The sequence below is a fragment of the Notolabrus celidotus genome, chromosome 4, assembly GCF_009762535.1.
Source record: "Notolabrus celidotus isolate fNotCel1 chromosome 4, fNotCel1.pri, whole genome shotgun sequence".
Classification (NCBI taxonomy): Eukaryota; Metazoa; Chordata; class Actinopteri; order Labriformes; family Labridae; genus Notolabrus; species Notolabrus celidotus.
In genome coordinates, this window is record NC_048275.1 from 5,207,030 (window position 1) to 5,228,079 (window position 21,050).

At 41.6% G+C, this 21,050-nt stretch overlaps 1 protein-coding gene across 4 annotated transcripts in view; it reads right to left on the reverse strand.

Annotated features, from left to right (window-relative positions):
- LOC117811475 (actin-binding LIM protein 1-like) overlaps window positions 1-21,050 on the reverse strand; it is a 79,285-nt gene that overhangs the window by 33,495 nt on the left and 24,740 nt on the right. For all 4 annotated transcript variants that reach the window (XR_004631011.1, XR_004631010.1, XR_004631012.1 and 1 more), the window contains exons 2-3: window positions 9,476-9,613; window positions 428-611 (exon numbers count right to left, since the gene is read on the reverse strand). Coding sequence is in view for 1 of the 4 variants with exons in the window: in XM_034681766.1 (XP_034537657.1) it covers window positions 428-611; window positions 9,476-9,613 (322 nt within the window). In the remaining 3 variants the exon portion in view is untranslated. The remainder of the gene's footprint in view (window positions 1-427; window positions 612-9,475; window positions 9,614-21,050) is intronic.

Sequence of the window (21,050 nt, forward strand, 5' to 3'; positions counted from 1 at the left end):
CTTCTTATCCCTAGACACCAACCGGGTTGTAACAGCGTTCCATATGATACGACATGACATGACAATGCACAGGACAGTTTGATAGGATAGGATATGACAGGACAAAACACAACTTTGAAAGCATATATAATGAAAACAATACAGCTCTGGTAACTCTGCAGAGTTGGAGCTTTCAATCAGACTTGCTGGAAACTAATCAGAAAATCTGCTGTGTTTAAAACCCTGATTCAATCAGGACCAGGGGGACACTTTTATGCCTTCTTTCTATTTAATTATAATCGACCCTGGGCGCTTTTTAATGTCCTCCTTTAATGTGAGTGTCTCTGTTTTCTTTCTCTTAGTCCGGCCTGTTTTCTCTAATTCACTGAAGTTCAGACTTTATGTTGATCTGTGTTGTATCAGAGTATCGGGGCTCTGCGGGTCTTACTTGCAGATGGTGCAGACAAAGCAGGCAGGGTGGTAGGTCTTCCCGAGAGCCGTGACCACTTCACCCTCCACAAAGTCCCCGCAGCCATTGCAGCGGGTGCCGTGCATGCGTTGGTAGTCCAGCGTGCACAGATACTCTCCATTCTTCATGAAGAAGCCCCCCTGGGCGAGGTCACAGCCGCACACTGCAAGAAACACAGAGAGAGAGAGAGAGAGAGAGAGTGGAGCAGTGTGAGTCAGGTCATTCAGCACTCTGTCCATTTAACACATAAAGTCTCCAAACCAACCAGCCCTGCAACTCCTCCATGCATCGCCGGATAATCCTGCGATGCTCAGTGAACGTATGAAATGGATTCTGTCAGTGAATCCGTGAGAAACACAATTTAACAGCTCTGTGCTTTACAGCGAGAAGGAGACTTCCATCAGCACAAAAACACACCCTGAACCTTTCTGCTTCGGCCTCACGTCATCGGGTAATCAGCAGCACTTCTGCAAGGTCCTTCATTGTCAGCGTGAAGGTAGACTGCTTTGTGTGGCCCAGGAAGTGGCCTTGATCTGTTTCTGCAGATAACCGGCTCTAAATACTCCACACTACTCTGTCAGTCAGCATTAAGCTTCCTCTCATTCATGGATAACCTTGTCATCTATTCAAACATGAAAGACTGCAACGGAAGAAATAGTAATTATGGAACAATGGAGAGTTTGGGATATTTTAATGGTAGTGTAACTCTGTTATTGGGTCTGACTGCTGATGGTATCAAAGAATAAACTCAGAGGTTTGAATGTTTTATACAGCAGAAGCTTTTATATCTGTGAAATCAAACAGAGACACTCAGAGGGGTAAAGATCTGTGGTTCTTCACTCTGTGGTTTCTCAGTCGTGAAAAGCATCTGACTTTTCTTTAAACGGTCTTATTATGTGACAAATATTCAAACATCTAGTGAACATCTCATCACTGATACCAATTAGCATCCTCTATTTATGAGAAAGGAAGTCATCACTGAAGGACAAAAACCTGCAGTTCCTCCAGTGTCCACTACAGCAGGGGTTCCCAAAGTGTGGGTCAGGACCCCCTGGGGGGTCGCAAGACACAAATGGGGGGTCGTGAGATGTCTTCCAGATTTTTAAAAAAAAGTTATATAAAAATATGTATTATTGGGGCGCTGGTGGCCTAGCGGTCTAAGCGCCCCACATACAGAGGCTACAGTCCTCGTCGCAGAGGTCGCCGGTTCGATTCCCGGCCGGTCGACCATTTCCTGCTCGTCTTCCCCCGCTCTCTACTCCCCACATTTCCTGTCTCTCTTCAGCTGTCCTATAAAATAAAGGCAAAAAGGCCAAATTATTATTATTATTTATTTTTGTTTATTTACCTTGTTTTCTTTTGTTTATCTTCCTTTTTGTTTGTAATGTTTATTATTAATATTTTTTTATCATTATTATCATTTTTTGTATTTATTTATTTTTCTTTCCTTTGTTGGTTTTCTATTACTTTTATTGAATTTGTTAACTTAATTTCTTCTAACTGAAAAAATGCAATAAAAAAAGTTGAATGACAAAATTTATCTAAAAATAGTAAATTGTGTCCATTTATTGTAAAAAATATCAACAGAAATAGTAGCTAAACTTGAAATAAAACCTTGAAAATAGAAAATGTAATGAGTTTTCTGCCTTTCTTTGTTTCCTGATGACTCCTAAGTTTAGAGTTAGTGAACAGTTCAATATGAAAAGCATCAGTAGCAGCAGGTTAAGTCATAACAGCACAGGAAACACAGACACATGCTCATATAGGTAGGCTAAATTTCTGCAGACCAGCTAAATGAAGCCACATTAAATCACTTTAAGGGACAGTGGGGGTCGCGGCCTGAAATGTTTGGGAACCTCTGATCTAGAGTGTGTCTCCTGCAGTGAGTCAGTCCCCATAGAGCCCCATGTTAAAATGTTACAGCAGAAATAAACATGTTTACAGCCTGGTACAAAAACAGTTTGGGTCTCTATAGCTCATTTCTCTCTTCATGACAACTGGACGGCTGAATTTATAAACAACTCACCTGTTTAGTGCAGGTTATTACCCGGCTGTGTTCAATACTTGATTCTGATTGGCTGAAACTCCATAACAATAGAAATAGGACAGGATTAACGGAAGGTAGAATTAAGGGCGCAGCTTATTTGGAACAGAACAGAATGGAACAGATCAAAGCAGAATAGAATGCTTCTGATTGATCGAAGCCAAAGAACAACAGTGAACAGAACACACCCTCTCTACTTTTAAGAGTAGGCTTCAAGCTTATAGTTAGAGCTGGATCAGGCTTGGACCAGCTCTTAGTTATGCTGCTATAGGCTTAGACTGACACACTGGGATCCTGTCATTCCATCTCTCTCCTCTCTCTGTCTGTCTCTCACTTTAACTCTTCCTGTCCCATTAAAGTTCCTAACCATAGACCTTTCTGGAGTCCCTGAGCTCCCTTGTCTCGTAGGTTCCTCTGGATCTCTGCTGCTGTGGACGTGCCAGACTCCAGCTGCTACAACTACTACTATCCGTCTCACCACAATCATCTCTCTCTCTCTTCATCTCCCTCTATCCCTCTCTCCAACACGGTCTCAGCAGATGTGTGTCTAACATGAGTCTGGTCCTGCTGGAGGTTTCTGCCTGTTAAAGGAAGTTTGTCCTTGCCACTGTAACTTGCTAAATGCTGCAAAGTGCTCTGCTCATGGTGGATTAAGATGAGATCAGACTGAGTCCTGTCTGTAAGATGGGACTGGATCTGATCCTGGTCTTGATGTTGGGTCTTTGTTAGCAATCGAACATAGAATACGGTCTAGACCTGCTCTGTTTGGAGTCTGAGGAGAACATTTGTTTGATGCTTTATAAATAAAGATTGATTGATTGTTATGTGGTCACATACTTGGACCCTGATTCAGACACAGTAGAGGATTACACTCATAGTTATTTAATGATCACATGAGCCACGTCGGCTCCACAGAGTCAGCTGGGACAGTTAAGAGCCTTTCAGAGATGCCAGCACAAAGACAGACATGACGATGTTTAATATGATGTGAGAGCAGACTGAACCTCATCTTTCTTATGCAATGAGCCGGGCTAAATCCTGGGGATGAATGAGAGCGAGTCGGAGAGAGAATCAGCTTTAATTGCATTACAGCTCAGGGGTGATGGGATTAGCATGAAGGCTAACTGAGTCAAGAGAAACCAGCCTGTGAGGTCCAAACACCTAAACGTTCAAAAGACACGTGGTGTAACATTTAAAACATTCCTGAAGAGTTACGAGGGAGTTATAGACTTAAAGGTGAGTTCATGTTTTTCTGTTTTTCATTTATTTAAAGGAACAAACTCAGCAGAATGAGCTCTTTAGGATTCACCTGCCAAGTGACACTTTAAGCTCTGAGTGTTAATAAGCTCAGTGACCCTGGCACCTACTGAAGTGTAGTGCGTTCACATGAGAAAAAAAAATCTGCTCTGTTTTTCTGAATGAACGACCTCTATAGTAAAATCCCGTCAAACACGTCAAGGCCACACGAGGAAGTAAACACGCCCCGGGTGTTCAGTTTAATCCAGTTTTATTTTGCTCTGGGTTTGTCTACGGTTACATGATGTTTTTAATTCTGAATTAATTATTCAGAATTAAATAATTCTGAATTAAAGTATTCTCCTTCACGTTTACATGGAAAACACGTTTAATAGTCTTAATTTAATTCCTCTTAAGGTCTGGGGGTTGGGAACATAGACTGTAAATAAAAATGGACAGCGTTGCTCCGCCTCTTCCCGTTGTACGGTTCTGAAGCCAAAAAATCCCTCTCCTGGGCGCCGCCATTGTGCAGCCAGAGCCTGTGAAGCCACTGTAATAAGCTCCGCCCTACAGCGTGATGTCACAAGACGCTGTGTGTCCTCTGAAGTTTCACTCTACGGCGGCTGTGAATCAAAGGAAACAGGAAGTAAAACCCCGTTTTTTAAACTCTAATAACTAACGAAAAAGAAACTTTTCAGGAAAAAGAGGCCTTGAACACAAAACAGTCAAATACTAACTACATATCACCACAGCATACGGATGTGAGAAACATTCGTATGACGTGCATTTATTTTTTAAAGTTTGACTACTTTTTTGACCTATACTGCATCCAGCCACCAGGGGGCAGTCACACTGATGAAAGCCTCACCACCAGCCACCGGAACCTCTCCCTTGGTTGGGAAGGGTTCTGATTGGACAGGGGCGGGCGTGACGCATTTACGTCTACCAGAAGAAAACAGACTCCAGTTCCTGCTTCTTTTATTTTCGGTTACAACGTGGAAGACCACACAATAAGAACAATTAGACGTTTTGATTTTGATTATAGTTTTGGATACGGATGTTGAGTGGAAGGAGAACTTTCGGATGACCCGCGCGTCGTTTGTGAAGCTGTGTGGCCTGGTGCAGGGCTTCATGTCCCCCGATGAAGCCTATGTCCGTGAACCCATCCCTCTAAACATGCTCGTGGCCATTGTCCTCTACCGACTTGGTAGTTGTGCTGAGTATCGCCTTGTAGCAAATCAATGTGGGATCCACAAGGCAACGGTGAAGAAATTACCTTTGGCCGCTGCTAAACTATACATGCACTCAATGATTTTTTCTCATTTATCTTATTGTGCCACGAGCTGGTCTCAGGCTGGAGCAACCACTCTAAAACCACTATACACCCTCTACAAACAGTCACTGAAAACTCTAGATAAAAAACCAAGGAAGTACCACCACTGTAAAATCATTGTGAAATATAACTTAATGACCCTTGACAGTTTTTTTTGTTATGTAGATATGTGTCTGATGTATAAATTAATTAATGATCAGGCCCCACCACCACTTAAACAATGTGTGTTACTCTGCAGGAACAATCTTAGGGAGACCAGGGCATCAGCAAGAGGAGACTGTTCAGCTAAACTTAGGAAGACTGCATTTGGACAGTCTGCATTTTCAGTCAGAGCAGCAGGAAAATGGAACTCAATCCCGACTCACATTAGAGACTGTACAAGCCTCAGTGTTTTTAAAAGTAAACTGAAATTATGGCTCAAGGAAAAACAATCATGTGATCATCTGAATGCATCAAATCAGAGACAATGAAATGTAATTTTAAATGTGTTGTTATTAGTGATGGACTGTGTTGAGTAGTCTATGTATTGTTTTAAATGCTAGTATGTTTTTTTCGTTAGTATTGTACATTTGTTAACATCTTCCTGCCCAGGGACCACAGATGAAAATTAGCTTATAGCTAACTCTGGCTTGACAGTTTTTGTTTTGCATGGCCCCTGTCAAATAAACTAATAAATAAAAAATTCATGTACCTGTTTTGTAAGGGCATGGTAGAAGGAGGACTACTAAGAACCCTAATACAAATGCCAAATGAAGAGGAGGCACTTGAGATCGCGAGAAGATTCGAGGCCTCACACCACATCCCTCAGATTTCTGGCCTGATAGATGGTAAGTATTCTCTTTGACTTTGCTTTGTTTAATAACCATAAATTCACCGATGCATTTAGAAAATGTTTTAATTTATTTAAATAATTATTTAATTCAGAATTAAAAAACATCATGTAACCGTGGCCATTTTTAATCTTTTTAAAGAGGATTTCATTTTTATTCTGAATTGAAGAGGAATTAAAAGTCTCATGCAAACGTAGCCATTGGGAGATACTCGTGTCTCTAAGTAACATAGATGGTATTGTGATTAGCTTGTCAACTTTGCGCCGGCACCTGAGGACTCTGCAGCTGTTCTGAGAAAAACAGAGCAGATTTTTTAATTCAGAAAAACAGAATCCTTTTCTCATAATTCTGAGATAATTAACTCGCTAATTCAGAAAAACAGAGCAGATTTTTGTTTCTCATGTGAATGCAATACGCTTCAGTTGGCACCAACACATCCACCGATTAATTCTAGTCCTCCTCCAGGTTCGAGACGCTCAGCTGCACATTTAAATTTAGAGAGGCCCGGAACTATTTCTGAACATTAAAGCTGTCTGCGTGTCGTCTGTGGCGACAGCTAACTCGTTTGCACACACAGAAGGCATTTATATCCACTTGTAAAGGACAGAATTAGGTGCTAATCTCTGTGTTTGTCCATGTTATTCTGGGCCCTTGGTGGACTTAGCTAACTCTATAACGGCGAGGCAGTCACAGATTAACTTTGAGAGCTTCGGAGAGGAAGGTTCAAAGACGTGAGACGGGCTGTTTGTGCGGCTGCATCCTAATCAAGCCTGAAATCCATCAGTGATGGAGGAAAAGCAGAAGGATTAAAGGTGCTGCAGCTCCTCATACCAGACTGAATGCTTCTTTAATGAAAGCATGCAGGCCTGAGAGGTGAGAATGAGTCATGACCACATGTCTCCTCCTCGTTAGGAGAGGATGGACATCTTCAGGATGCTTTCAAACAGCCTTAAAAAGAACGATGTGTTCAGTCTTTTCACAAAGATGTCTTCAGATGTAAGACCCTAATGTCCCAGTGAACTACCTGACAACATCACAGGGAGGAAACATATTTCTAAAACACAACTGTAGTGGGCTCTGGCAGCGTTCGGCCGCATGCACTGAATGAAAGGAAGCAAATGTCCTATTATTGTGACAGGATCAAATTAGCTCTGAATTTTAAAACTTCACACCTAAGCAGCCAGTTTTCACACACAACTCCCACATCCTTCTCCTCCGTTTAAACACTCTCCTAATCCGTCTGAGGACTCGTCTTTAAATGGCAAACTCATTATTTAGAAGACTGGTCTTTTTTAAGGATGACATCTTTGTCTCATGTGGGCTTAGAGGGAGTCAAATCACAAGTAGTAAAAACCTGTGAAACACCTGATATCACAAAACACCAACATGGATATTGCAGAGACAGTCACACTGGGAGTCGCAGACTTGATGATGTTACAGGACAAAAAAGTCAGCATGGCGGTGGATTTTCACATGTTTGCACAAAGGAATAAAAAGACGCTTTCTTTGCCCACTTTGTGAAGCTAGAAAACATGAGACTTACACGTTTTCTAACCACAAAGTTTGGCATCAACACACTTTTTGAAGTCCTTCAGGTTGAATGTGCTGACTTGATTTCATACCTCTGGTTGAACTGACTGTAGTGGCCACTTTATTGACATTTTGCAGGGGGTGCTATTGAGCACTTTTCTACACCCAATCCAGACCGTGTGCTAGTTTCCAGCACTTTCACCCAATCCATGATAACTTTCCGTTTGATGGCAAGACATATACATCTACGACAGACTATTAGTTTCACATTATAGTAAAAAAAATGAAGGTTTCCAGATTAAAGTAGTAAATGTACAACTTGATCCTCTTGTGGCTTTATTCTTGTAAATGTACGACTTTAATCTAGAAATCTTACTTCTTATTCTTCCTTAATGTGGTCTTCATCCTCAGTCATATATTTCAGAGGCTTATTTATATGTTCCAGCAGTAAATGTCACCAAAACATTGAACCTCCCCTTTGCTGGCTATCTGATGTATAGATCATAAGCCCCGCCTCCTCCATGTTAACTGATGGGACATGGGTAAAACTCTAAAATCAGACAAAGGTCCAATAAATGTTTGTCAAACATGGTTTCTGTCATTATAGTTAGTTCTTATGCTGATTTATGTCTCAGTGTTCATGTTTCTGACTAGTTTACTTTGAGTTAGTTATTGATGATATAAAAAGAGGAATAAAGACGGAAAGAGGGGAGGGGCTAAGGACATTTCTTTTTTAGATTCAACTTTTCTTTCAGAATGTTGACTTTTCTCTTGGAATTCTGAGATATAAGGATGAATTCTAGAACTCTGCCTTTGATGTCAGAATTCTAGAACCCTGCCTCTGATGTCAGAATTCTAGAACCCTGCCTCTGATGTCAGAATTCTAGAACCCTGCCTTTGATCTCAGAATTCTAGAACCCTGCCTTTGAAGTCAGAATTCTAGAACTCTGCCTTTGATGTCAGTATTCTAGAACCCTGCCTTTGATCTCAGAATTCTAGAGCTCCGCCTTTGAAGTCAGAATTCTAGAACTCTGCCTTTGATGTCAGAATTCTAGAACTCTGCCTTTGATCTCAGAATTCTAGAGCTCCACCTTTGATCTTAAAGGCATAATTCTGAGAGAAAGGGCGGGACTTAAAAAACAAGGTGTCCCAAACTTTTCTTCAGAATGTTGACTTTTCTCTCGGAATTCTGAGATGTAAGGATAAATTCTAGAACTCTGCTTTTGATGTCAGAATTCTAGAATCCTGCCTTAGATCTCAGAATTCTAGAACCCTGCCTTTGAAGTCAGAATTCTAGAACCCTGCCTTTGATGTCAGAATTCTAGAACCCTGCCTTTGATGTCAGAATTCTAGAACCCTGCCTTTGATGTCAGAATTCTAGAACTCTGCCTTTGAAGTCAGAATTCTAGAACCCTGCCTTTGATGTCAGAATTCTAGAACCCTGCCTTTGATGTCAGAATTCTAGAACTCTGCCTTTGATCTCAGAATTCTAGAGCTCCACCTTTGAAGTCAGAATTCTAGAACTCCGCCTTTGATGTCAGAATTCTAGAACTCTGCCTTTGATCTCAGAATTCTAGAACTCTGCCTTTGATGTCAGAATTCTAGAACTCTGCCTTTGATCTCAGAATTCTAGAGCTCCACCTTTGATCTTAAAGGCATAATTCTGAGAGAAAGGGCGGGACTTAAAAAACAAGGTGTCCCAAACCCGCACCCATTTTAATGCCAGGATTGACAGCTCTGTTGACCAATGAGGCTCCTGCAGCTCTGTGTGTAACTGATTATCAGAGTAGAGGAGGTTATAAGGTTTGAGTTTTTGCTGTGTGCAGGTAAAACAGACTTAGCAGGAATTTTTAAGGGGTCCTAAGTAGACATTTTTCTGCACATAAGCGCGAGCCACATTAAATAAAAACATGTTCCATCCCCTGTTCTGTTTTTGCTTCTTGAGCGGTGAGCGTCTCTTCCATCCCAGTCAGGCCCTCAGATTATTTGCTGCCTGAGTCCTCAGACGTATCATAAGGTGCAATGGTCCCTGCTGTCAGTCAGGTGTGAGTTACCTTTACAGGTGAAGCACTTGAGGTGGAAGTGCTTGTTCTGCACCCGCAGCACCTCGCCCTTACATGGCTGCGCACACTTGTAGCACTGGATCAGGGGCTTCTCTGCGGAGTGGTGGTGTGTGTCCTGCGCATGAGCCACTGCAAAGAGAGGAAGAGAGACATTAACATCAGGAACGTTACTCTGATGAGTCATCGTGGCCGCTGGACGTGGTCGTCACTGCAGTTTCTCTAACGTTGCTTTTAAAGCTGTGTTCATGTGAGGACATGCTCTGCACAGGGACCTTCAGAATCTCACACACACATACACACACATACACACACTCACACACACACACAGTGGAGATAAAGTAGAGCCGCTGCTGAGAGGCTGTCAGAGTAAAAAAAGAACAACATTGAGCAGGACAGCTCAACTTCAGATTCTCAGCCCAGATAAAGTCTCCAGAGAGCAGCGGTCTAAATTTAGTCCGTCTGATCAGAGGGTTTGAATCGCTGAGAGGAGCAGGGACGCGGTGAACGGACCGTTAAAGGGTTTCAATAAAATCACTCTCATTATCGAGTTCACTGTGATTTCATCCTCACAGGAAAATATCACAAGCTGTCTCTGTGATTCAAAGACCAGTGGAGGACAGTGAGGAAGTTAAAGTACTTCTGACTTTGACTCCTCCGTTACTCTCTACGTTTGCTCTAGAGTCAGCTGATGAGTTCTTTTACTAGAATCTGATCCCATAGATGATAAACTGTGTTCCTGTAGCTCTGTCTGTGGTTTGTCTCAGTTGTGTTGCCGTATCTGTACATGTCGCACAGTCTCAGTGGAGCAAACCGCCTACCTCATCACGGCCTACAAAGACTGAGCGTGCAGCCTGAGAGAGAACGTGGAGGTCTGCAGATAAACAGAGGAACATTTGAAACCAAGCGGTCTGGGCATGGAGTCACTCAGCTGCTGGTTTTAGTCTTGGCCCTTGTCTTTGTGTTTTAGTAAATGTTGGGTGATAACACCGCTGCAGAGAAGTGAAATAGAGTTAGTGTTAGCTTTAGCAGCGTCAGGAGTAAGAAGCTGCACAGCTGCACAGGTGAGGAGGCGTTGCACCTGCCCTACTCTATGATGTACTTACTGTCTCTCTGCATATTTGCAGCTCTGCGTTTATTCTGTACGTCTTCCTGTTTTTATTCATATGAAGCATTTTATCATGAGCACATTGCAAAGTTAGCTTAAATACATTTTAGATTAATGATCATCATTGTTATAATTAACAACTATTGAAACCTTTGGATGAGTGAGCCTGAGCCTGTGTTGGTATTATTGTTTATTTTGCTGTAAATTCTTGGAGTATCTTCTTTTCTTTTTCAATTTTTTTAAAATATTTTTTACAAAATCATAACACAAACAACGATGACGACTATCAACAATGTAGACAAAGAAACTAATCTGACAGAAACAAATCAATAAAAGGAATAAAATTACAAATATACAAGTGAATATAAACATATATGAATACAATAAATCAACTAGTTATAACAATCAAATAAATACAAAAATCAAATAATAAGAATCACAAAAAAATACAAAATTAAATATTATTAATAAATTAAACCAAAAACTAATAATAATAAAATTAGAATAGAATAAGAATAAACTAAATCAAAATGTAATAGAATTAATGATCAAATAAATCTGAAATTAAATTATAAAAAATTATAATAAATTAATTATTAAATAGTAATTATAATAATACAATAAATAAATTAAAAAATAATAATTATACTTGACTTAAAGAAAGGTACAATGACATAAGAACAGAAGGATTTTCTGAAGTATCTTCAAAAAACTAATGTCCCCTTTAAATCTACTAAACCTTATCTGAAAGGAAATTAAACTCAAACAAATATTGAAAGTAAAGAATATGTGTCATAAATATCATAAAAAGACAAAATTGCAGACTTCTGATTGAAGTAATTCAGTGTGAAGAAACATGAGAATAACATATCTAAATATTCCAGGACTCTTCAAACACTGCAGATATTTCAGGTTGAGTAAATAAACATATGAAATAACACCATCAAGTAAACAAAGATCTCCAGCAGCCAGACAGACACCACCTCCCCCACTCTCTCATCAGGTTTTAAAACATGTTTATCACAAAAATAATGATGCAACCAGCCGACATACAACATGACGTATTTAACACTGAATCAAAACAAACCAGGTCTCCAGATTTTACAGGTTTTAAGGTTTGATTTGGACCGTGTAAATAACATCTCCTCCTTAGACGCCTGCAGAAGATGCATTTACAGAGCGTCAGTATAAACATCAGTCCTGATACAGAACACAGACTCTGATCAAACTCTGACAGAAAGCAGAAACAGGACTCTCAGCACAGGAAACAAAAACACAGAGCATGCTTCCAGCTCGCTGCAGAGACTGTGAGTGAGTGAATAAAGAAGTAGCAGCTGTCAGATACCTTCCTACACATGCAAAAAAAAAAAAAACACAGCTCCAACTCGACCGCCTGCAAGCAGACGGAGCAGATACAGGCGGGAAAACAAGTAAAAACTGAAGACAAGGGAATTTAAAAAAGATGAAGTCACAGTCACTAACTGTACAGAGACACAGCTGGGCTTAGAGCTAACGTCAGCATGATGCTCTAACACACACACTGCTACAGGCTGATAAAGAGGGTGTGATGTTAATGTTAGGGATGTTAGGGTCGCTGTTTTGATTGTGTTGTTTTAAGTTAAAGACGTCAAGATAAACATTTTTAGGATTCTGGCACAACTTGTGGCCTTCATCTGGGTCAGGACCTTCTAAAACTCAGGTCCTGACCCTGATGAAGGCCACAAGCCAGAGCGTGTTGGTCTAAGAATAGAGTTGTTCTTTGTACTACAAGTGTCACTGGAGTCTTGATCCTTTTAGACTTGATTTTATTGGCTCTAATTTCTTCTTTTTCTTCTTCTTCTTCTTCTTCTTCTTCTTCTTCTTCTTCTTCCTCTTCTTCTTCCTCTTCTTCTTCCTCTGCTTCTTTGTCCCCTTCTTCTTCTTCTTTTTTTACTTTGTCTTCCTCTTCTTCTTCTTTTTCTTCTTCTTCTTCTTCTTCTTCTTCTTCCTCTGCTTCTTTGTCCCCTTCTTATTCTTCTGCTTCTTCTTTTTTTACTTTGTCTTCTTCTTCTTCTTCTTTTTCTTCTTCTTCTCATCTTTCTTCTTCTTCTTCTTCTTCTTATTCTTTTTTTTTCTTCTTCTTCTTCTTCTTCTTCTTCTTCTTTCTACTTCTTCTTCTTCTTCTTCTTCTTCTTCCTCTTCTTCTTCTTCCTCTGCTTCTTTGTCCCCTTCTTCTTCTTCTTCTTCTTCTTCTTCTTCTTCTTCTTCTTCTTCTTCTTCTTCATCTTCTTCTTCTTCTTCTTCTTCCTCTGCTTCTTTGTCCCCTTCTTCTTTTTCTTCTTCTTCTTCTTCTTCTTCTTCTTCTTCTTCTTCTTCTTCTTCTTCTTCTTCTTCTTCTCCTTCTTCTTCTTCTTCTTCTTCTTCTTCTTCTATAACACTGTCACACATTCAGACATATGCAGGAGTGCATGTACCAAAGGTCCAATCATTGCTCGTATGGTGTGCAGATATTCTGAGATAACTCTAATCGCTCTCTGACGTCTGTGGATTCCTGGTTAATGTGACAGTGTTTGCACTCTTCAGGAGTTCCATTCGGGTTTCTTTCTCTGTTTCAGGTCCTGTATGAGTGTGACACTATTGTTCCCTGCAAAGGTAAGACATATGACTGCTTACTTGGGACTTCCACCAGATCCTTGTCCGGTCTGTCTCCGATTCAGAGCAGGACCACCGGACAGCTGGAGTCATGTGACCGAGGTTTTTCCTGCGGTAATCCCTGGCTCAAGGATCCTCCTCCTCCTCCTCTCCTCATCCATGTTGTCTTTCTGGTCCTCTGAAAACCTCTGACCTGTTGACTCCAGGCCTGGCTCCGCTCATCATGACTTTGGTTTGTTGTTGTAGTTAAGTGAAATACGATCTGGTGATAACACAGAATGTTTTATTCTGAAAATTAACCGGATGTTTTCATTTTGTTTTGGTGAAACCTGACTTCCTGTCCAGCTCCATCTGCTCTGTTGAGATTGATGCGTCGTGCCTTGGTATCCGGCACAAATAGAAGTCTCGTGTATCTGATCCGGAGGACTCCAACCTGCCGGATCAGAGACGCAGCCGGAATGCAATGGAGCGGATCCAGTGGAAGTTAACACATTGACTAGAATAGAAACCTATCAGATCTGGTGCTGTGACGGATCAGAGACGGACCGGAGACGGATCTTGTGGAATTTGGCCTTTAGTCTCCTCCTCAGGTCTGCGGTGACTCTCTAACTCCTGAGGTGCATTTCCACCAGAACTTTCAGGAACTTTTAGACCCCTGAACTACTCTATCAGGAACTAAATGGTTCCTGTGGCCCCATTGCTGTCTGCGCTTCGAGGGCAGGGCGACAGACGGACCTGCATCGTCATTCGTGTTTTTTGAGACATTGTTGTGTTACGTTGTTGGTTTTAATAAAATGTGTTTGGGTTATTTGACCTTTAGGGCCACCGTAGGTTGCTCCACCATGCACAGTCACTTACACATCACTTTAAAGTTTGCAACGATTCTTATAAAATAACAGAGAGAGGTTTTAATACACTTGTTCTGTCTCTACAAGCAGGTATCAGGAGTTATTTTTGCATCCACACATACACACATACACACACACACACACGCACACACACACACACACACACACACACACACACACACACACACACACACACAGATGTAAATATCACTGCAGTGCCGCACTGCACACAGCTGATCAGCTATTCACCAACAGGCAGATTATTTCACATTCAGGAGCTTCAACAAGGCTGCCTCTTCTTTCATCCTCTCTTTTCAAACAAAGACACACACACACACACACACACACACACACACACACACACACACAAACCACACACACCACACACACACACACACACACACTCTGAATAACACACATGAAAGGGTCTTTGGTCTCTGCGCTCTGAATCATTAGTCTGCACAGCTAAAATAAGACTCCACCACAGGCCCAGAAATAGCATCAGGAGCGATCGATGGAGGAGACATTACTCTGGATTATTGATGACCGGCCTCCCTAACATCCTCCTCCTGCACAAACTTCATCACACGCAGACGCTGCTGCACAAAAACCAAATCAGGACGAGAGCCTGGACCACTGAACTTTATCTTCCTAATGAGACTGAAGCAGCCTCTGGAGGCGGGCTGAAGTGTTCTCTGCAGGTTTTAATGACACAGCATCAGTCTGTTCAAAGTGTGGGTTATAAAGTAAACAGATAAAAAACAGAAGAGGAAGATAAAGAGGGAGAACTCTGGATGCATGATGGAGCTGTTGCAGGATCCGTCCCCTCAGAGTCTCTGATGTGAAGGCGCTCAGCGGGACCATGACTCAGCTCTGAGCGAACCAGACGACTGAGACAGTGAACTAATGTCAGCCGCTCCGTGTGTGACATCACACCTCCACAGAAAAACAGAGTCCATCTGGGTGACCGCACTCTGCAGAAACACACAACCAGACGAGTCTTTCGAAGAGCTGCACACGAGGAAGCTTTTTAAAGCTTTGCACTCAAGGCAGGGTGCAAGATTCTCCCTGTACGCCAGAAGTCTGCAAAGTCCGAATTACTTCATGTTCAGTGATTTCAGATCTTTAGTCGCCTTGACTTGAAATCCTAAATGTTCAGTATTTACGATCAGATATCCTGTTGGGTGAGGATAACCCAGAGGATGGCGGAGCATGCACTCTAAGCACACGTGGAAGGACGGCCAATCAGGAAGGAGGCTGACTGAACAAGGAAGCACGACAAACGCAGAGTAAGAAGCATTGATTTCAACTTTATGAGTTCATGTAAAGTAGACGTTACAAGCTACTTCTCAAAGGGAAATAATGTCTCCAACCAATGACACTAAATTGAGAATCTGTGTTTCATTTTCTTATTGATTACCTCCATTGTGTTTGTCTTAGCTTTCCATTTTAATTTTTAACATTTTATGGTTCCTCCAGTGTTTCCTTATTTAGACCTAATGATAGCATTTCCTCAACTTAGCTGTTGTTTTTGTTGAGTCTTTAATACATAAGGGGGATGGGAGAGGATGAGGTCTTACTGTTTGCATGTTTTATTGATTTATTTTGTTTATCTTTTTTTTATTTTTTTTTATTTATATCGTTATTTTATCAAATTTTTAGTTTTATTTAGTTAATTTTCTTTTTTATTTATTTCTCTTACTTAATAGTTTATCTTATTTTATTTTGATTCTATTATATTTTATTTCTGTCTTATGTTATTCTATTTGTATTATACTGTATGTTATCTTTATTCTAATTTATTTTGCTTTATAATTTATTTTATTTTAATCATATTTTATTTTTTTATTTTTTTATTTTTTTTAAATTCTATTTTATTTTATTTATTTTTTGTCTTATTTTTGTTTTATCTTATTTTATTTGTATTATACTGTATGTTATCTTTATTCTAATTTATTTAGCTTTTTAACTTATTTTATTTCACATCATTTTTGTTCTATTTTATTTTGTGTTTTTATTTTTCTATCTTCACTTTGTTTTTATGTCATTTTAGCTTTTATTGTATTTTATGTTATTTTTTTAATTATATTTTCTTTTCTATTTTTATTTTTATAATTTTATTACTCAATTACTGAATATGTAGAGCACTTTGTGTTACACTATGTTATATGAAAGTGCTTAACACTGAAGTCTGATTGATTGAAGTGATCCCCTGTCTTCAAAATTGAGTGCTAAACTTTGTCCGCCTGCAGTTTGATGTTAAAAAGAAAGTTGTCAGGACGTTTTCCTCCTGAAACTCCTGAACACGGAGCTGAGACTGAAGCGAACACAAGCTGCCTCTGACAGGTGGAAAATACTCCACGTCAGACCACAGTCATTAAATCCACAGTGAGCATTAACACACAGCTCAGATCCGTCCTGAACTTCAGACTGAGTTTGTTTTTATGTTGTGATGCAGAGAAAACGTCGGTTTGTAATTCCTCCTGACTATTTTTAACTTTTCATGGACGGCCATCATGGAAAAGTCAACACTGCTCACGTCATAACAGGTTGACAATAATCCAAGACAGATGTTTGGATCCCACACACACACACACACACACACACACACACACACAGGAACTTAACCCTGAGGTTTGGATGGAGTGTATGAGCGCTGAGAGTATTTCCAGCTTCACCCTGCTTTTCCACAGTGTGTGTGTGTGTGTGTGTGTGTGTGTGTGTGGTGAAACCAGGCTGCTGTGTGTCTCTACATCTTGTTTCATTAAAGTTACAGAAGAAGCAGTAAAAAAAAAGATTCAGTTAAATTATCTGAAAGATTCAGATCAAAGCTTTTAAAGGATGTTTACACATAAATCCATCTCTGAGATCTGAATGATTTAAAAATGCAGTTTCCCTTCACTTACATGAATGTGAGATACATCCATTAGAGTGTGTTTGCAGTAAAGCTTGATTTGCAGGACTGTATCTTATATAAAGTCATAAATTAGTAAGCAGACTGTACGTGGAGCTCAGTGTGAGATCTGCAGCTCACATTCCTCACTGAGAGCGCGATGTGTCGGCTGTGCTGACTGAGTGATCTGTCCTGCCTCATCACCGGGGATAAAGTGACTGATATGAGCCTAAACACACAATGACTCACACACACACAAACACATTCACACACACACACACACAGAAACACAGTGCTGAGGGAACAATAACCAGCAGAGCATCCCAAAGCCAGGCAGCACAGAGGAAAGAGAGAGGGCTGCTCTCTCCAACCAACCCCCACCCTCCTCTGAGGGGAGCCGAGCTGCGTCGGCAATAATAAAAGCTGCAGATGAGACTCTGGAGGGAAGTGCAGAAGGCCGTCCCTCGTCCCCCCGGGGACAGATTTCACCGTAACACGTGCTCCGACCTCGCTGGTAAATAACAATAGAGCAGGATTATTGACGGAGCCAGATCTGCTGAGGACGCTGCAGACTTTGTTTCCTTCATATCCGACAGAGAACCCAGAGGAAAGCAAAGATACACAAACTCAGAGAGAGAGAGAGAGAGAGAGAGAGAGAGTGCGAGAGAGAGAGAGAGAGAGAGAGAGAGGGAGAGAGAGAGAGAGAGAGAGAGAGAGAGAGAGAGAGAAGGGGGGAATTCAATTAAATACAAAGATGAGAAGAGATGTAATAAAATATTCACTCACACATGTCTTTGTTACTGCGAGAGGCACAGACGCAAGAGTTTCAAGCACAGAAACATAGAAGCCCCAGAGGAGTGTGTGTTTATACATGTGTGTGTGTGTGTTTGTGTGTGTGTAAACGATGTGTGCACGTGCCTTTGTGTGTGTACGAGTGTGTGTAACAAAGAGAAGAGTAACAACAGAGGGAAAAGCAGTCATCCCCAATCCTGCTGTCCCTGCCAATACTTCAGGCCCTGGATGTGTGTGCATGTGTGTGTGTGTGTGCTTTATGTGCAGCAATACACACTACACACACATGCATACACACACACACACATGCACACACACTTTTTCTCCAACATCCTGCCAGTTTGGGATGAAATATTCCGTGGGGGTCTGACCCATAACGAATATCAAAAGGAAACGAAAATGTGCCCACCGTGAAATCCCAGAGCATGTGTGTGTGTGTGTGTGTGTGTGTGTGTGTGTGTGTGTGTGTGTGTGTGTGTGTGTGTGTGTGTTAGGGGGAATGGTGTCCAGAGCTCTTCATCACCCAGACATAACAAGGAGCTGTTAACCCTCCCCTCCATGAATATGTATGCAGCTCCGCCCCGCCCCTCGGCCCTGCCACCAGCGCCCCAGACAAAGCACTTCAAACACGGGCACAAATCGGAGAGGGGACCCTATCGGTCTCCTCCAGGCCCCCCCGGCCTCTGAAGACTAATCCTCAGGGACCCGGGAGAGGGATAACGATCCGACGTGAGCGGCTGAACGGCGCAGAGAGGAGCGATGAACAGAGAGAGGAGACAATGGTGCCTTCAGGAACCGCAGGAACTATTAAGTCTTTGGCTTTTTGCCTCTAAATGAACGCTCGCTATGAACCCTGTGATCATCAAACCGACTGAGGACAGATTCAGAGATTTTCAACCTTTCTTTCACCTTCTAACAGATCCTGCATGAACACATCAGCTGTACATGAGGGAGTATTATCTAAAACAGGTTCAGGGGTGCAGTTTAAGCATGTGCCCCATGTACAGAGGCTAGTCCTCGTCACAGTGGTTGCTGGTTCGACTCCCGGCTGTGAACATTCCCTGCATGTCTTCCCTCTCTAGTCTCTCTCCAACCGTCCTGTCAATAAAGACCAAAATGCCCTAAAAGTCTAACTTCAATCCTGTTTCAGAGCTCTCTGGTTGCGTGCAGGAAAACAGTCGACTGAAATGCAATCTCAGAACTTAAAGTTATTATCTGACAATGTTGTTTTAATGTCTTTGAACTGAAAACTGCATGTAAGTGCGGCTAAAGTTGCACGCCTGACGGACGGGTGTGAAAGAAAGTCTTCACAGCTTCCCTCGTCTTTTTTTTGGAACGAGGACAAGCTCCACAAAAAGTTAGAGATGCTCAAGAAGTCATTTTTCCTGACCTGATGTTGATTCAAACATCCAACCCTCTTTCACTCATGCATTCCCAAAGAAGCTCTTCCTCTTAAAGTTTTGGGAAGTCTTCCCTGTAGAATAAAGCGAGGCAGTGTGTAATCTGAGATGAGTCTCAGAGGGAGGTGATGCAGGTCTTCATCTCCCTCTATCCCTCTCTCCAACACGGTAGGTCTCAGCAGATGTGTGTCTAACATGAGTCTGGTCCTGCTGGAGGTTTCTGCCTGTTCAAGGAAGTTTGTCCTTGCCACTGTAACTTGCTAAATGCTGCAAAGCGCTCTGCTCATGGTGGATTAAGATGAGATCAGACTGAGTCCTGTCTGTAAGATGGGACTGGATCTTATCTTATCTTGATGTTGGGTCTTTGTTAATAATAGAAAGTAGAGCACAAACTACCGTACAGGTAGTCAGCATCATATCTGCTGGTTCTGTAATTGGGATTACCCCTGACTCTCTTGAGGTTACCTTGGAGAAGAGAACTAAGACTAAATTGAAAACTGTTCTGATCTTCGAAGGCAATCCCCTGCACAATGTTTTTAATGGACTGAGAAGCTCCTTCAGTGAGTGAATGGCGATGCCTCAGTGCTCCACAGAACGTCTAAGAAGGTCCTTTGTTCCTGCAGCAGTCAGATTTTTTAATGAAAACTTGTAGCCATGGATCTGACCCATAGCTGTTAATTATGCCTCAAATAGTGTGACTGTGTTATGTGTTTATTTGTCTTGTTTTTTGGGACTGTACTGTCTTATTGTTTGTTGATTCTGTGAACAGACCCTTGTGGCATATGAATTTCCCCCACAGGGGATCAATAAAGTTCTCTAATCCAATCCTATCTAAAACATGGAGCTAGAAAGAGCTTAGTAGCTGCACATTGTGGACTTTGTTGAAAGTAATGCAAGTCTTCATGCAGGAACACGAAATCCTGCATCTTGTTCCCCAGTGCGACTTAAATTCTGGATTTCTTGTACATCTCTTGCTGGGTATGAATTCTGTCAGTTTCCGTTCACACATGCAGTTCACCCTGAAAATTCAGGAAGTCTTCAGGAGGTTTGTGAACGTGTGTGAAAACAGCTGAAACTACCAACAGTTTCATATCAGAGTCATTAATAAAATGCATGTTGGAGCCAAAATGTTGCAGTGTTGCACTTGTTTGCAGGTGTTTGCAGCCAGGTGTGTAAACTGCAGGCCAACATATTTGATGATGTTGGGGTTGCAGAAATTAAAACTTTCTGCACAGACTTCAGGAAATGTCGGCGTGAGGAAACCAACAAAATGGATCCAGGAATTGAAGCAGAGACCTGCACCCGATCATCCCTGCAGAGACTTCCTCAGATGAAACTTAGCTCTGTTTAAATAAAGTTACTACAGAGAGTTTTAAGAGGAAGATGGTTTAAAATCTGCAAGCTTTAACAATCGACATAGAGGAGGACCAAAACCTGACGCCTGCTTCTCTAACAGCTCATGGGACCTCTCATGATCTCATCCAAGGGGCTTTATTTCCTAGGACTCAGACTGGAGAGCATGCAAACTCCAAACATCTTTGCACACCTTGCATTCAGCTCCTCCTGCCTCCTAAGTCATCAATCAGATATCTCATTCACTCTGGTCCAGACAGCGATCACGTTCAAACCCCAGCCTGATCAGAGAGGCTGTAACAACACCAGCTAACACACATTCCTGGTCAGTGAGAGCGCTTCTCCTCTCTGATGGGATTCTCGTGCCAGTCTTGTTGTTTCAGTCTGAATATTTCAGATCACTGTCTCTCTCTCTCTCTCTCTCTCTCTCTCTCTCTCTCTCTCTCTCTCTCTCTCTCTCTCTCTCTCTCTCTCTCTCTCTCTTGGGCCGACCACTTATCTCATCTGTAGATCCTGGTCCTGTGTGCCAGCTGTGCAAACACTG